The sequence below is a fragment of the Engystomops pustulosus genome, unplaced genomic scaffold (genome assembly GCF_040894005.1).
Source record: "Engystomops pustulosus unplaced genomic scaffold, aEngPut4.maternal MAT_SCAFFOLD_664, whole genome shotgun sequence".
NCBI lineage: Eukaryota > Metazoa > Chordata > Amphibia > Anura > Leptodactylidae > Engystomops > Engystomops pustulosus.
Window position 1 is genome coordinate 24,449 of NW_027285543.1, and position 18,071 is coordinate 42,519.

At 54.3% G+C, this 18,071-nt stretch overlaps 1 protein-coding gene across 1 annotated transcript; it reads left to right on the forward strand.

Moving 5' to 3' along the window:
* Positions 1–244: 244 nt before the first annotated feature.
* LOC140112248 (glutamate receptor ionotropic, kainate 5-like) lies at positions 245–17,938 on the forward strand (the record flags this gene model as incomplete). Its single annotated transcript, XM_072132442.1, has 4 exons — positions 245–342; positions 7,785–7,950; positions 17,623–17,801; positions 17,885–17,938. Coding segments are annotated over 4 exons (497 nt in total), but the record flags the coding sequence as incomplete, so codon positions are not given.
* Positions 17,939–18,071: the final 133 nt, after the last annotated feature.

Consider the following 18,071-nt stretch of genomic DNA (forward strand, 5'->3'; position numbering starts at 1 on the left):
AGGCCCCGGGGGCGGGGGAGCCGAGGATAGAATCAATGGGGCGCAATTATCAAACATGACCCGGACCCCCGGCATTAATCAGAGGCTCCATACTGACTACCCCCGGGGGGAGAAGCGGGGGAGGGTAATGAGGAGAACACGAGGGACGGACATCTCCAGCTGACACCCCATCCCCCGCACCCTATATATGTATATGGGGGAATTTACCCGATTTGACCTTATTTTTCCATATTTTTTTTTACAGTGTGTCAGATCTTACCTAAAGGGGTGGTCTCTGTCCTGGGACCCTCAACCAGCCCGGCCTCTGCGTCCACCGTCAGCCATATCTGTGGAGAGAAGGAGGTAAGGACCACGCAGGGTCCATGGAATGTACACGGTGTATATGGGGGAGTGAGGACCCTCTCCTAGGCCCAATACAGAACCGCAGACTGGTACAGGCCCATAATACAGAACCACAGACTGGTACAGGCCCATAATACAGAACCACAGACTGGTACAGGCCCATAATACAGAACCACAGACTGGTGCAGGCCCATAATACAGAACCACAGACTGGTGCAGGCCCATAATACAGAACCACAGACTGGTACAGGCCCATAATACAGAACCACAGACTGGTACAGGCCCATACTACAGAACCATAGACTGGTACAGGCCCATAATACAGAACCATAGACTGGTACAGGCCCATAATACAGAACCATAGACTGGTACAGGCCCATAATACAGAACCATAGACTGGTACAGGCCCATAATACAGAACCATAGACTGGTACAGGCCCATAATACAGAACCATAGACTGGTACAGGCCCATAATACAGAACCATAGACTGGTACAGGCCCATAATACAGAACCATAGACTGGTACAGGCCCATAATACAGAACCATAGACTGGTACAGGCCCATACTACAGAACCACAGACTGGTACAGGCCCATAATACAGAACCATAGACTGGTACAGGCCCATAATACAGAACCACAGACTGGTACAGGCCCATAATACAGAACCACAGACTGGTGCAGGCCCATAATACAGAACCACAGACTGGTACAGGCCCATAATACAGAACCATAGACTGGTACAGGCCCATAATACAGAACCACAGACTGGTACAGGCCCATACTACAGAACCACAGACTGGTACAGGCCCATAGTACAAAACCACAGACTGGTACAGGCCCATAGTACAGAACCACAGACTGGTACAGGCCCATACTACAGAACCACAGACTGGTACAGGCCCATAATACAGAACCACAGACTGGTACAGGCCCATACTACAGAACCACAGACTGGTACAGGCCCATACTACAGAACCACAGACTGGTACAGGCCCATAATACAAAACCATAGACTGGTACAGGCCCATAATACAGAACCACAGACTGGTACAGGCCCATAATACAGAACCATAGACTGGTACAGGCCCATAATACAGAACCACAGACTGGTACAGGCCCATAATACAGAACCACAGACTGGTACAGGCCCATAATACAGAACCATAGACTGGTACAGGCCCATACTACAGAACCACAGACTGGTACAGGCCCATAATACAGAACCACAGACTGGTACAGGCCCATAATACAGAACCACAGACTGGTACAGGCCCATACTACAGAACCACAGACTGGTACAGGCCCATAATACAGAACCATAGACTGGTACAGGCCCATAATACAGAACCACAGACTGGTACAGGCCCATAGTACAGAACCATAGACTGGTACAGGCCCATAATACAGAACCATAGACTGGTACAGGCCCATAATACAGAACCATAGACTGGTGCAGGCCCATAATACAGAACCATAGACTGGTACAGGCCCATAATACAGAACCATAGACTGGTGCAGGCCCATAATACAGAACCATAGACTAGTACAGGCCCATAATACAGAACCATAGACTAGTACAGGCCCATAATACAGAACCATAGACTGGTACAGGCCCATAATACAGAACCATAGACTGGTGCAGGCCCATAATACAGAACCATAGACTGGTACAGGCCCATAATACAGAACCATAGACTGGTACAGGCCCATAGTACAGAACCACAGACTGGTACAGGCCCATAATACAGAACCATAGACTGGTACAGGCCCATAGTACAGAACCACAGACTGGTACAGGCCCATAATACAGAACCATAGACTGGTACAGGCCCATAATACAGAACCACAGACTGGTACAGGCCCATAATACAGAACCATAGACTAGTACAGGCCCATAATACAGAACCATAGACTGGTACAGGCCCATAGTACAGAACCACAGACTGGTACAGGCCCATAATACAGAACCACAGACTGGTACAGGCCGATAATACAGAACCATAGACTGGTACAGGCCCATAATACAGAACCATAGACTGGTACAGGCCCATAATACAGAACCACAGACTGGTACAGGCCCATAATATAGAACCATAGACTGGTACAGGCCCATAATACAGAACCATAGACTGGTACAGGCCCATAGTACAGAACCACAGACTGGTACAGGCCCATAATACAGAACCATAGACTGGTACAGGCCCATAATACAGAACCACAGACTGGTACAGGCCCATAATACAGAACCATAGACTGGTGCAGGCCCATAATACAGAACCATAGACTGGTACAGGCCCATAATACAGAACCATAGACTAGTACAGGCCCATAATACAGAACCATAGACTAGTACAGGCCCATAATACAGAACCATAGACTGGTACAGGCCCATAATACAGAACCACAGACTGGTACAGGCCCATAATACAGAACCATAGACTAGTACAGGCCCATAATACAGAACCACAGACCGGTACAGGCCCATAATACAGAACCATAGACTAGTACAGGCCCATAATACCGAACCATAGACTGGTACAGGCCCATAATACAGAACCATAGACTAGTACAGGCCCATAGTATTATCGGGGGCAGTTACATATTCACCAGTACATGGGGGTAACACCGGGGGCAGTAACATATTCACCAGTACATGGGGGTAACACCGGGGGCAGTAACATATTCACCAGTACATGGGGGTAACACCGGGGGCAGTAACATATTCACCAGTACATGGGGGTAACACCGGGGGCAGTAACATATTCACCAGTACATGGGGGTAACACCGGGGGCAGTAACATATTCACCAGTACATGGGGGTAACATCGGGGGCAGTTACATATTCACCAGTACATGGGGGTAACATCGGGGGCAGTTACATATTCACCAGTCCATGGGGGTAACATCGGGGCAGTGTCGTCACATATTGACAAACAGCACAAGTCCTGCAGAGAAATCGGGGCCCGAACCACCGACCTTTGGGATGTGAATCCGTTATTTCCGGTCACTAACGGCAGAGACAAAGAGATTTGCGTTGCCCGATGTGATGGCGCCCCCTATCACAGGTGAACATGGACCCGTCTGGTTCTGGCCAGTACAGAACCAGTCACACTGGGTCGCGGATCTCCCTGGGGCCTCCTCTGGGCGCAGGTCTCTCCATTCCCGGGTCTTGGGGCCCCGCCCGAGGGGCGATGGATGGAAGGGATTTTCTGGGAATCGGAGCCTTTCATGGAGACATCAGACGCAGGGAACAATGAGATGGCGCCGCTCCTTTAATTACCGCCGCGTCTCCCAGTAAATAGGATTATTAAAAAGTAATTATTGCTTTCCTTCCTGCCGCCGCCGCAGAGATGAGGGCGAGGAGACTGACTGCAGCACATAATCACCGCGCAGGAGGGTGAGCGGCAGGAAGGGGGCGACACTGAGAGCTACAGACACTGCACAGGAAGGGGGCGACTCTGAGAGCTACAGACACTGCACAGGAAGGGGGCGACACAGAGAGCTACAGACACTGCACAGAGGGGGCGACACAGAGGTACAGACACTGCACAGGAAGGGGGCGACACAGAGGTACAGACACTGCACAGGAAGGGGGCGACACTGAGAGCTACAGACACTGCACAGGAAGGGGGCGACACAGAGAGCTACAGACACTGCACAGGAAGGGGGCGACACTGAGAGCTACAGACACTGCACAGGAAGGGGGCGCTGCAGAGAGCTACAGACACTGCACAGGAAGGGGGCGACACAGAGAGCTACAGACACTGCACAGGAAGGGGGCGACACAGAGAGCTACAGACACTGTACAGGAAGGGGGCGACACTGAGAGCTACAGACACTGCACAGGAAGGGGGCGACACAGAGGTACAGACACTGCACAGGAAGGGGGCGACACAGAGAGCTACAGACACTGCACAGGAAGGGGGCGACACAGAGAGCTACAGACACTGCACAGGAAGGGGGCGACACTGAGAGCTACAGACACTGCACAGGAAGGGGGCGACACAGAGCTACAGACACTGCACAGGAAGGGGGCGACACAGAGAGCTACAGACACTGCACAGGAAGGGGGCGACACAGAGAGCTACAGACACTGCACAGGAAGGGGGCGACACATAGAGCTACAGACACTGCACAGGAAGGGGGCGACACAGAGAGCTACAGACACTGCACAGAAAGGGGGCGACACTGAGAGGTACAGACACTGCACAGGAAGGGGGCGACACTGAGAGCTACAGACACTGCACAGGAAGGGGGCGACACTGAGAGCTACAGACACTGCACAGGAAGGGGGCGACACTGAGAGCTACAGACACTGCACAGGAAGGGGGCGACACTGAGAGCTACAGACACTGCACAGGAAGGGGGCGACACAGAGGTACAGACACTGCACAGGAAGGGGGCGCTGCAGAGAGGTACAGACACTGCACAGGAAGGAGGCAGCACAGAGAGGTACAGACACTGCACAGGAAGGGGGCGCTGCAGGGAGGTAGAGACACGGCACAGGAAGGGGGAGCTGCAGGAATGTAAGGATACTGCACAGGAAAGGGGAGCTTCAGGAAGGTATAGACACTGCAGAGGAAGGGGGCGCTGCAGGGAGGTACAAACACTGCACAGGAAGGAGGAGCTGCAGAGAGGTAGAGACACTGCACAGGAAGTGGGTGCTGTGGGGAGGTTTAAACACTGCACAGGAAGGAGGAGCTGCAGGGAGGTACAGACACTGCACAGGAAGAGGGCTCTGCAGAGAGGTAAAGCCACTGCACAGGAAGGGGGCACTGCACGGAGGTACAGACACTGCACAGGAAGCCGGAGCTGCAGAGAGGTAGAGACACTGCACAGGAAGAGGGAGCTGCAGAGAGGTATAGACACTGCACAGGAAGCGGGAGCTGCAGGGAGGTAGAGACACTGCACAGGAAGGGGGAGCTGCAGAGAGGTATAGACACTGCACAGGAAGCGGGAGCTGCAGAGAGGTACCAACACTGCACAGGAAGCGGGAGCTGCAGAGAGGTAGAGACTGCACAGGAAGAGGGAGCTGCAGGGAGGTAGAAACACTGCACAGGAAGGGGGAGCTGCAGAGAGGTATAGACACTGCACAGGAAGGGGGCGCTGCAGGGAGGTAGAGACACTGCACAGGAGAGGGGAGCTGCAGGGAGGTAGAGACACTGCACAGGAAGGGGGAGCTGCAGAGAGGTATAGACACTGCACAGGAAGGGGGCGCTGCAGGGAGGTACAGACACTGCACAGGAAGGGGGTGACACAGAGAGGTACAGACACTGCACAGGAAGGGGGTGACACAGAGAGGTACAGACACTGCACAGGAAGGTGGTGACACAGAGAGGTACAGACACTGCACAGGAAGGGGGCGACACAGAGAGGTACAGACACTGCACAGGAAGGGGGAGCTGCAGGGAGGTACAGACACTGCACAGGAAGGGGGCGACACATAGAGCTACAGACACTGCACAGGAAGGGGGCGACACAGAGAGCTACAGACACTGCACAGAAAGGGGGCGACACTGAGAGGTACAGACACTGCACAGGAAGGGGGCGACACTGAGAGCTACAGACACTGCACAGGAAGGGGGCGACACTGAGAGCTACAGACACTGCACAGGAAGGGGGCGACACTGAGAGCTACAGACACTGCACAGGAAGGGGGCGACACTGAGAGCTACAGACACTGCACAGGAAGGGGGCGACACAGAGGTACAGACACTGCACAGGAAGGGGGCGCTGCAGAGAGGTACAGACACTGCACAGGAAGGAGGCAGCACAGAGAGGTACAGACACTGCACAGGAAGGGGGCGCTGCAGGGAGGTAGAGACACGGCACAGGAAGGGGGAGCTGCAGGAATGTAAGGATACTGCACAGGAAAGGGGAGCTTCAGGAAGGTATAGACACTGCAGAGGAAGGGGGCGCTGCAGGGAGGTACAAACACTGCACAGGAAGGAGGAGCTGCAGAGAGGTAGAGACACTGCACAGGAAGTGGGTGCTGTGGGGAGGTTTAAACACTGCACAGGAAGGAGGAGCTGCAGGGAGGTACAGACACTGCACAGGAAGAGGGCTCTGCAGAGAGGTAAAGCCACTGCACAGGAAGGGGGCACTGCACGGAGGTACAGACACTGCACAGGAAGCCGGAGCTGCAGAGAGGTAGAGACACTGCACAGGAAGAGGGAGCTGCAGAGAGGTATAGACACTGCACAGGAAGCGGGAGCTGCAGGGAGGTAGAGACACTGCACAGGAAGGGGGAGCTGCAGAGAGGTATAGACACTGCACAGGAAGCGGGAGCTGCAGAGAGGTACCAACACTGCACAGGAAGCGGGAGCTGCAGAGAGGTAGAGACTGCACAGGAAGAGGGAGCTGCAGGGAGGTAGAAACACTGCACAGGAAGGGGGAGCTGCAGAGAGGTATAGACACTGCACAGGAAGGGGGCGCTGCAGGGAGGTAGAGACACTGCACAGGAGAGGGGAGCTGCAGGGAGGTAGAGACACTGCACAGGAAGGGGGAGCTGCAGAGAGGTATAGACACTGCACAGGAAGGGGGCGCTGCAGGGAGGTACAGACACTGCACAGGAAGGGGGTGACACAGAGAGGTACAGACACTGCACAGGAAGGGGGTGACACAGAGAGGTACAGACACTGCACAGGAAGGTGGTGACACAGAGAGGTACAGACACTGCACAGGAAGGGGGCGACACAGAGAGGTACAGACACTGCACAGGAAGGGGGAGCTGCAGGGAGGTACAGACACTGCACAGGAGAGGGAAGCTGCAGGGAGGAAGAGACACTGCACAGGAAGTGGGTGCTGCAGGGAGGTAGAGACACTGCACAGGAAGTGGGTGCTGCAGGGAGGTAGAGACACTGCACAGGAAGGGGGAGCTGCTGGAAGCTACAGACACCGCACAGGAAGGGGGGGGGCTGAAGAGAGCTTGCACAGGAAGGATGCGCTGTTGAGAGGTAGAGACACTGCACAGGAAGGGGGTGCCCAAAATGTCTTTAGTCTTTAATCAAAGTGGTCAGTCTGCAGGACCTCATTCATTCATGGATGGGGCAAGGATGACAAGATCCAGAGAGGGTATTATAAAGGTACATGTCACACTAACGTCTCCTGCATCTGTAGGACATCTAGATGAGTCATCAAGTGCTGTAAATAAGGTGCAGATCAGGGAGGGTCTTCGTGAAGAACATGGACTTCTCAAATGGACTTTTTTAAGACATGACCTTTCTCAGGGTGTGTTCTTCATGAAGGAGCGATCTTCTCAAACAATTGATTTTCTTAATGGGGTGATATTCTCCAAGGCTTGCTTTTCATAAATGGTCTTCTGGAGATGCCCGAGACCTGTTCCCCTTCATCCATGGTAGTTAGTGGTGACCCGCAATGACCCATTGTCCAGCACAGATTCCTGAATAATCCATGTGCCCTCTTTTCTCTTCTCGTAGATTCCTCATATAAAGGTGGGACCAGAAGAAGCCCCCAAGCTCCAGTACTTGCGCTTTGCATCAGTCAGCCTGTACCCCAGTAATGAAGATATAAGTCTGGCGGTGTCCCACATCCTGAAGTCCTTCCACAACCCATCCACCAGCCTCATCTGTGCCAAGGCCGAGTGTAAGTGTGACCTCATAGACCTGAAGATATTGAAGGAGGGTGATGATGTCCTCCACGATTATGTGTGGTGTGACCTCATAGACCTGAAGATATTGGAGGAGGGTGATGATGTCCTTCACGATTATGTGTGGTGTGACCTCATAGACCTGAAGATGTTGGAGGACGGTGATGAGGTCCTTCACGATTATGTGTGGTGTGACCTCATAGACCTGAAGATGTTGGAGGACGGTGATGAGGTCCTTCACGATTATGTGTGGTGTGACCTCATAGACCTGAAGATGTTGGAGGAGGGTGATGATGTCCTTCACGATTATGTGTGGTGTGACCTCATAGACCTGAAGATGTTGGAGGAGGGTGATGATGTCCTTCACTATTATGTTTGGTGTGACCTCGTAGACCTGAAGATGTTGGAGGAGGGTGATGATGTCCTTCACGATTATGTGTGGTGTGACCTCATAGACCTGAAGATGTTGGAGGACGGTGATGAGGTCCTTCACGATTATGTGTGGTGTGACCTCATAGACCTGAAGATGTTGGAGGACGGTGATGAGGTCCTTCACGATTATGTGTGGTGTGACCTCATAGACCTGATGATGTTGGAGGAGGGTGATGATGTCCTTCACGATTATGTGTGGTGTGACCTCCTAGAACAGAAGATGTTGGAGGAGGGTGATGATGTCCTTCACGATTATGTGTGGTGTGACCTCATAGACCTGAAGATGTTGGAGGAGGATGATGATGTCCTTCACGATTATGTGTGGTGTGACCTCATAGACCTGAAGATGTTGGAGGAGGGTGATGATGTCCTTCACGATTATGTGTGGTGTGACCTCATAGACCTGATGATGTTGGAGGAGGGTGATGATGTCCTCCACGATTATGTGTGGTGTGACCTCATAGACCTGAAGATGTTGGAGGAGGGTGATGATGTCCTTCACGATTATGTTTGGTGTGACCTCGTAGACCTGAAGATGTTGGAGGAGGGTGATGATGTCCTTCACTATTATGTGTGGTGTGACCTCGAAGACCTGAAGATGTTGAAGGAGGGTGATGATGTCCTTCACGATTATGTGTGGTGTGACCTCATAGACCTGAAGATGTTGGAGGAGGGTGATGATGTCCTTCACGATTATGTGTGGTGTGACCTCATAGACCTGAAGATGTTGGAGGAGGATGATGATGTCCTTCACGATTATGTGTGGTGTGACCTCATAGACCTGAAGATGTTGGAGGAGGGTGATGATATCCTTCATGATTATGTGTGGTGTGAACTCATAGACCTGAAGATGTTGGAGGACGGTGATGAGGTCCTTCACGATTATGTGTGGTGTGACCTCATAGACCTGAAGATATTGGAGGACGGTGATGAGGTCCTTCACGATTATGTGTAGTGTGACCTCATAGACCTGAAGATGTTGGAGGAGGGTGATGATGACATTCACGATTACGTGTGGTGTGACCTCATAGACCTGAAGATGTTGGAGGAGGGTGATGATGTCCTTCATGATTATGTGTGGTGTGACCTCGTAGACCTGAAGATGTTGGAGGAGGGTGATGATGTCATTCAAGATTATGTGTGGTGTGACCTCGTAGACCTGAAGATGTTGGAGGAGGGTGATGAGGTCCTTCACGATTATGTGTGGTGTGACCTCATAGACCTGAAGATGTTGGAGGAGGGTGATGATGTCCTTCACGATTAATGTGTGGTGTGACCTCATAGACCTGAAGATGTTGGAGGACGGTGATGTGGTCCTTCACGATTATGTATGGTGTGACCTCATAGACCTGAAGATGTTGGAGGACGGTGATGAGGTCCTTCACGATTATGTGTGGTGTGACCTCATAGACCTGATGATGTTGGAGGAGGGTGATGATGTCCTTCACGATTATGTGTGGTGTGACCTCATAGAACAGAAGATGTTGGAGGAGGGTGATGATGTCCTTCACGATTATGTGTGGTGTGACCTCATAGACCTGAAGATGTTGGAGGAGGATGATGATGTCCTTCACGATTATGTGTGGTGTGACCTCATAGAACGGAAGATGTTGGAGGGGGGTGATGATATCCTTCATGATTATGTGTGGTGTGAACTCATAGACCTGAAGATGTTGGAGGACGGTGATGAGGTCCTTCACGATTATGTGTGGTGTGACCTCATAGACCTGAAGATGTTGGAGGACGGTGATGAGGTCCTTCACGATTATGTGTAGTGTGACCTCATAGACCTGAAGATGTTGGAGGAGGGTGATGATGACATTCACGATTACGTGTGGTGTGACCTCATAGACCTGAAGATGTTGGAGGAGGGTGATGATGTCCTTCATGATTATGTGTGGTGTGACCTCGTAGACCTGAAGATGTTGGAGGAGGGTGATGATGTCATTCACGATTACGTGTGGTGTGACCTCATAGACCTGAAGATGTTGGAGGAGGGTGATGATGTCCTTCATGATTATGTGTGGTGTGACCTCGTAGACCTGAAGATGTTGGAGGAGGGTGATGAGGTCCTTCACGATTATGTGTGGTGTGACCTCATAGACCTGAAGATGTTGGAGGAGGGTGATGATGTCCTTCACGATTAATGTGTGGTGTGACCTCATAGACCTGAAGATGTTGGAGAAGGATGATGATGACATTCACGATTATGTGTGGTGTGACATCATAGACCTGAAGATGTTGGAGGACGGTGATGAGGTCCTTCACGATTATGTGTGGTGTGACATCATAGACCTGAAGATGTTGGAGGACGGTGATTATGTCCTTTATGATTATGTGTGGTGTGGCCTCATAGACCTGAAGATGTTGGAGGAGGGTGATGATGTCCTTCACGATTATGTGTGGTGTGACCTCATAGACCTGAAGATGTTGGAGGACGGTGATTATGTCCTTTATGATTATGTGTGGTGTGGCCTCATAGACCTGAAGATGTTGGAGGAGGGTGATGATGTCCTTCACGATTATGTGTGGTGTGACCTCATAGACCTGAAGATGTTGGAGGAGGGTGATGATGTCCTTCACGATTATGTGTGGTGTGACCTCATAGACCTGAAGATGTTGGAGGAGGGTGATGATGTCCTTCACGATTATGTGTGGTGTGACCTCATAGACCTGAAGATGTTGGAGGAGGGTGATGATGTCCTTCACGATTATGTGTGGTGTGACCTCATAGACCTGAAGATGTTGGACGGTGATGAGGTCCTTCACGATTATGTGTGGTGTGACCTCATAGACCTGAAGATGTTGGAGGACGGTGATGAGGTCCTTCACGATTATGTGTGGTGTGACCTCATAGACCTGAAGATGTTGGAGAAGGATGATGATGACATTCACGATTATGTGTGGTGTGACCTCATAGACCTGAAGATGTTGGAGGAGGGTGATGAGGTCCTTCACGATTATGTGTGGTGTGACCTCATAGACCTGAAGATGTTGGAGAAGGATGATGATGACATTCACGATTATGTGTGGTGTGACATCATAGACCTGAAGATGTTGGAGGAGGGTGATGATGTCCTTCACGATTATGTGTGGTGTGACATCATAGACCTGAAGATGTTGGAGGAGGGTGATGATGTCCTTCACGATTATGTGTGGTGTGACCTCATAGACCTGAAGATGTTGGAGGAGGGTGATGATGTCCTTCACGATTATGTGTGGTGTGACCTCAGGCACCATCTCACCTCACCTTGTAGAATTAGGGGGTTCGGTCATGTTGTAGTTACGGGCTCATCCATACATACACGTTGGCCTGTAGCGCCCCCTTCCTGCCTTCAGCAGAGCAGTTCCGCGTCTTCCCGCTCACGGATGAGTCGTGTCTTTCTTGTATTTATCTGACGTGAAATCTGTGAGATTGACTGCGTACGTCTCATGTTCTCCCCCTCGCACTCTCGCTGGCGATGAGACGCGCGTTACGCCTGGACGCGGTAATCTCAGCTGACAGCGCCAGTGTGTTCTCATCATCCGTACTGACACCGAAGGGAATGTGCGAGTCCTACAGAGCGAGCCAGAACACGCCGCATGTAATTCCACAGCGACCTGTGACCAGGAGACGTCACGTGACTCACTGCTCCTGGCCGCCATGACGGGTCACATGATATTCAGAGCGACATGTGACCAGGAGACGTCATGTGACTCACTGCTCCTGGCTGCCATGATGGGTCACATGTTATTCCACAGCGACGTGTGACCAGGAGACGTCATGTGACTCACTGCTCTTGGCCGCCATGACGGGTCACATGACATTCAGAGCGCTGTGTGACCAGGAGATGTCATGTGACTCACTGCTCTTGGCCGCCATGACGGATCACATGTAATTCAGAGCAACGTGTGACCAGGAGACGTCATGTGACTCACTGCTCCTGGCCGCCATGACGGGTCACATGATATTCAGAGCGACGTGTGACCGGGATACGTCATGTGACTCACTGCTTCTGGCCGCCATGACGGGTCACATGATATTCCACAGCGACGTGTGACCAGGAGACGTCACATGACTCACTGCTTCTGGCCGCCATGACGGGTCACATGATATTCAGAGCACTGTGTGACCAGGAGACGTCACATGACTCACTGCTTCTGGCCGCCATGATGGGTCACATGATATTCAGAGCACCGTGTGACCAGGAGACGTCACATGACTCACTGCTTCTGGCCGCCATGATGGGTCACATGATATTCAGAGCGCTGTGTGACCAGGAGACGTCATGTGACTCACTGCTCCTGGTCGCCATGACGGGTCACATGATATTCCACAGCGACGTGTGACCGGGAGACATCATGTGACTCACTGCTCTTGGCCGCCATGACGGGTCACATGACATTCAGAGCGACGTGTGACCGGGATACGTCATGTGACTCACTGCTCTTGGCCGCCATGACGGGTCACATGTTATTCAGAGCAACGTGTGACCAGGAGACGTCATGTGACTCACTGCTCCTGGCCGCCATGACGGGTCACATGATATTCAGAGCGACGTGTGACCGGGATACGTCATGTGACTCACTGCTTCTGGCCGCCATGACGCGTCACATGATATTCCACAGCGACGTGTGAGCAGGAGACTTCACATGACTCACTGCTTCTGGCCGCCATGACGGGTCACATGATATTCAGAGCACTGTGTGACCAGGAGACGTCACATGACTCACTGCTTCAGGTCGCCATGATGGGTCACATGACATTCAGAGCGCTGTGTGACCAGGATACATCATGTGACTACAATGAGAACCAGTTGCTTAGAATTTTCTCATTGTCAGAAAATTTATATTTCATATTTATTCAAATATGCCTCTTGGTGCACTAGGGGAGGAGCTAAATTCATTGTTGCACATATTTTTCTTGTTATCCGCTTTCTTTTATTAGGGGATCCCAATCATTGAGTGTAGGGGTGGAGCAGGACTGTGCCACACGGGGTAGAATTTAATAAGCAGGCACGGCCCCCTCCCTCAGTGCTCCAGCAGGCAAGGCCCCCTCCCTCGGTGCTCCAGCAGGCAAGGCCCCCTCCCTCGGTGCTCCAGCAGGCAGGGCCCCCTCCCCTGGTGCTCCAGCAGGCAGGGCCCCCTCCCCTGGTGCTCCAGCAGGCAGGGCCCCCTCCCTCAGTGCTCCAGCAGGCACGGTCCCCTCCCTCAGTGCTCCAGCAGGCACGGTCCCCTCCCTCAGTGCTCCAGCAGGCACGGCTCCCTCCCTCGGTGCTCCAGCAGGCAGGGCCCCATCCCTCCCTCGGTGCACCAGCAGGCACGGCCCCCTCCCTCGGTGCTCCAGCAGGCACGGCCCCCTCCCTCAGTGCTCCAGCAGGCACGGCTCCCTCCCTCGGTGCTCCAGCAGGCACGGCCCCCTCCCTCGGTGCACCAGCAGGCACGGCCCCCTCCCTCGGTGCTCCAGCAGGCAGGGCCCCCTCCCCCAGTGCTCCAGCAGGCAGGGCCCCCTCCCCCAGTGCTCCAGCAGGCACGGCCCCCTCCCCCAGTGCTCCAGCAGGCACGGCCCCCTCCCTCGGTGCTCCAGCAGGCAGGGCCCCCTCTCCCGGTGCTCCAGCAGGCACGCACCCTCCCTCGGTGCTCCAGCAGGCACGGCCCCCTCCCTCGGTGCTCCAGCAGGCAGGGCCCCCTCTCCCGGTGCTCCAGCAGGTACTGCCCCCTCCCCCGGTGCTCCAGCAGGTACGGCCCCCTCCCATGGTGCTCCAGCAGGCAGGGCCCCCTCCCCCGGTGCTCCAGCAGGTACGACCTCCTCCCCCGGTGCTCCAGCAGGCACGGCCCCCTCCCCCGGTGCTCCAGCAGGTACGGCCCCCTCCCCGGTGCTCCAGCAGGCAGGGCCCCCTCCCCCTGTGCTCCAGCAGGCAGGGCCCCCTCCCCCTGTGCTCCAGCAGGCAGGGCCCCCTCCCCCTGTGCTCCAGCAGGCAGGGCCCCCTCCCCTGGTGCTCCAGCAGGCAGGGCCCCCTCCCCCGGTGCTCCAGCAGGCAGGGTCCCCTCCCCCGGTGCTCCAGCAGGCAGGGTCCCCTCCCCCGGTGCTCCAGCAGGCAGGGCCCCCTCCCCCGGTGCTCCAGCAGGCAGGGCCCCCTCCCCCGGTGCTCCAGCAGGCAGGGCCCCCTCCCCCGGTGCTCCAGCAGGCAGGGCCCCCTCCCCCGGTGCTCCAGCAGGCACGGCCCCCTCCCCCGGTGCTCCAGCAGGCACGGCCCCCCCCCTCCCCCGGTGCTCCAGCAGGCACGGCCCCCTCCCTCGGTGCTCCAGCAGGCACGGCCCCCTCCCTCGGTGCTCCAGCAGGCACGGTCCCCTCCCCTGGTGCTCCAGCAGGCACGGCCCCCTCCCTCCCTCGGTGCTCCAGCAGGCACGGCCCCCTCCCTCCCTCGGTGCTCCAGCAGGCACGGCCCCCTCCCTCCCTCGGTGCTCCAGCAGGCACGGCCCCCTCCCTCCCTCGGTGCTCCAGCAGGCACGGCCCCCTCCCTCCCTTGGTGCTCCAGCAGGCACGGCCCCCTCCCCTGGTGCTCCAGCAGGCACGGCCCCCTCCCTCGGTGCTCCAGCAGGCACGGCCCCCTCCCTCGGTGCTCCAGCAGGCACGGCCCCCTCCCTCGGTGCTCCAGCAGGCACGGCCCCCTCCCTCGGTGCTCCAGCAGGCACGGCCCCCTCCCTCGGTGCTCCAGCAGGCACGGCCCCCTCCCTCGGTGCTCCAGCAGGCACGGCCCCCTCCCTCGGTGCTCCAGCAGGCACGGGCCTTTCTGTAAATCCACAGCTGGTGCTAGCAGAATAATTACTTTCCCTTTAAACTAATTTTAGGATCTTTGATGACATAAATCCTCCAGTTTCTCGCCCCTCGAAGGCTGTGAAACGCGTGAGACACATGTCAGGAGGAATCTCAGTCAGAAGCTAAGAGTGGAAGGAACGCGGCGAAGAGATCTGTGACCCCGGCCATTGTACAGGGAGGGAGAGGGGAGCTCTGACATCACTTATACACTTCTATGGGAGAGTGTAGTGGGCATGCTCTGTGACCTCTGCAGGGAGGGAGAGGGGAGCTCTGACATCACTTATACACTTCTATGGGAGAGTGTAGTGGGCATGCTCTGTGACCTCTGCAGGGAGGGAGAGGGAGCTCTGACATCACTTATACACTTCTATGGGAGAGTGTAGTGGGCATGCTCTGTGACCTCTGCAGGGAGGGAGAGAGGAGCTGTGACATCACTCATACACTTCTATGGCAGAGTGTAGTGGGCATGCTCTGTGACCTCTGCAGGGAGGGAGAGGGGAGCTCTGACATCACTTATACACTTCTATGGGAGAGTGTAGTGGGCATGCTCTGTGACCTCTGCAGGGAGGGAGAGGGAGCTCTGACATCACTTATACACTTCTATGGGAGAGTGTAGTGGGCATGATCTGTGGCCTCTGCAGGGAGGGAGAGGGGAGCTCTGACATCACTTATACACTTCTATGGGAGAGTGTAGTGGGCATGCTCTGTGACAGCAATAGGGAGCGCTGCCATCACTTATAAGAAGGTGTAGTGGGCATGCTCTGTGACCTCTGCAGGGAGGAGGAGGGAGCTCTGACATCACTTATACACTTCTATGGGAGAGTGTAGTGGGCATGCTCTGTGACAGCAATAGGGAGCGCTGACATCACTTATAAGAAGGTGTAGTGGGCATGCTCTGTGACCTCTGCAGGGAGGGAGAGGGGAGCTCTGACATCACTTATAAACTTCTATGGGAGAGTGTAGTGGGCATGCTCTGTGACCTCTGCAGGGAGGGAGAGGGGAGCTCTGACATCACTTATACACTTCTATGGGAGAGTGTAGTGGGCATGCTCTGTGACCTCTGCAGGGAGGGAGAGGGGAGCTGTGATATTACTTATAAACTTCTATGGGAGAGTGTAGTGGGCATGCTCTGTGACCTCTGCAGGGAGGGAGAGGGGAGCTGTGATATTACTTATAAACTTCTATGGGAGAGTGTAGTGGGCATGCTCTGTGACCTCTGCAGGGAGGAGGAGGGGAGCTGAGACATTACCTATAGACTTCTATGGGAGAGTGTAGTGGGCATGCTCTGTGACCTCTGCAGGGAGGGAGAGGGGAGCTCTGACATCACTTATACACTTCTATGGGAGAGTGTAGTGGGCATGCTCTGTGACCTCTGCAGGGAGGGAGAGGGGAGCGCTGACATCACTTATACACTTCTATGGGAGAGTGTAGTGGGCATGCTCTGTGACCTCTGCAGGGAGGGAGAAGGGAGCTCTGACATCACTTATACACTTCTATGGGAGAGTGTAGTGGGCATGCTCTGTGACAGCAATAGGGAGCGCTGACATCACTTATAGGAAGGTGTAGTGGGCATGCTCTGTGACCTCTGCAGGGAGGAGGAGGGAGCTCTGACATCACTTATACACTTCTATGGGAGAGTGTAGTGGGCATGCTCTGTGACCTCTGCAGGGAGGGAGAGGGGAGCTGTGATATTACTTATAAACTTCTATGGGAGAGTGTAGTGGGCATGCTCTGTGACCTCTGCAGGGAGGGAGAGGGGAGCTGTGATATTACTTATAAACTTCTATGGGAGAGTGTAGTGGGCATGCTCTGTGACCTCTGCAGGGAGGAGGAGGGGAGCTGAGACATTACCTATAGACTTCTATGGGAGAGTGTAGTGGGCATGCTCTGTGACCTCTGCAGGGAGGGAGAGGGAAGCGCTGACATCACTTATACACTTCTATGGGAGAGTGTAGTGGGCATGCTCTGTGACCTCTGAAGGTAGGAGGAGGGGAGCTGTGACATCACTTATACACTTCTATGGGAGAGTGTAGTGGGCATGCTCTGTGACAGCAATAGGGAGCGCTGATATCACTTATAAGAAGGTGTAGTGGGCATGCTCTGTGACAGCAATAGGGAGCGCTGACATCACTTATAAGAAGGTGTAGTGGGCATGCTCTGTGACAGCAATAGGGAGCGCTGACATCACCTATAGGAAGGTGTAGTGGGCATGCTCTGTGACCTCTGCAGGGAGGAGGAGGGAGCTCTGACATCACTTATACACTTCTATGGGAGAGTGTAGTGGGCATGCTCTGTGACCTCTGCAGGGGTATAACCAGCTCTGAGACCATCTTTTGAGGTTGCCCTGATCCTGCATGATATGTGCCCCTTCCCCGGGGTGCGCCTGCTGTGGTGGTCCTGCCCGCGCTCATCAGCGCCCCCTCTGTTCTCTCCTCAGGTTTGCTGCGGCTGGAGGAGCTGGTGCGTCAGTTCCTAATATCTAAGGACACCCTGTCGGTGCGGATGCTGGACGACACCAATGACCCCACGCCGTTACTAAAGGAGATCCGTGACGACAAAGTGTCCACCATCATCATAGACGCCAACGTGACCATGTCCCACCTCATCCTGAAGAAGGTCCGCCCCCGCGCTCACCTCAGGGGGGTCTCGTACCGTTAGTGGCTCTGTGTGGTCTCATGTCTGCTCCTTCTTCTTCTTAGGCCTCGGAGCTGGGGATGACGTCGGCTCATTATAAATATATTCTGACCACTATGGTAAGAGGTCAAAGGGGAGGGGCATGGTGGCTGTCATGGGGGAGGTCCTACTTACAGGGCCACCACTGCTTGCGCTGGATGCTGGGGGCACATACTTACCTGCACTGGTTTCCTCCGCAGGACTTCCCCCTCT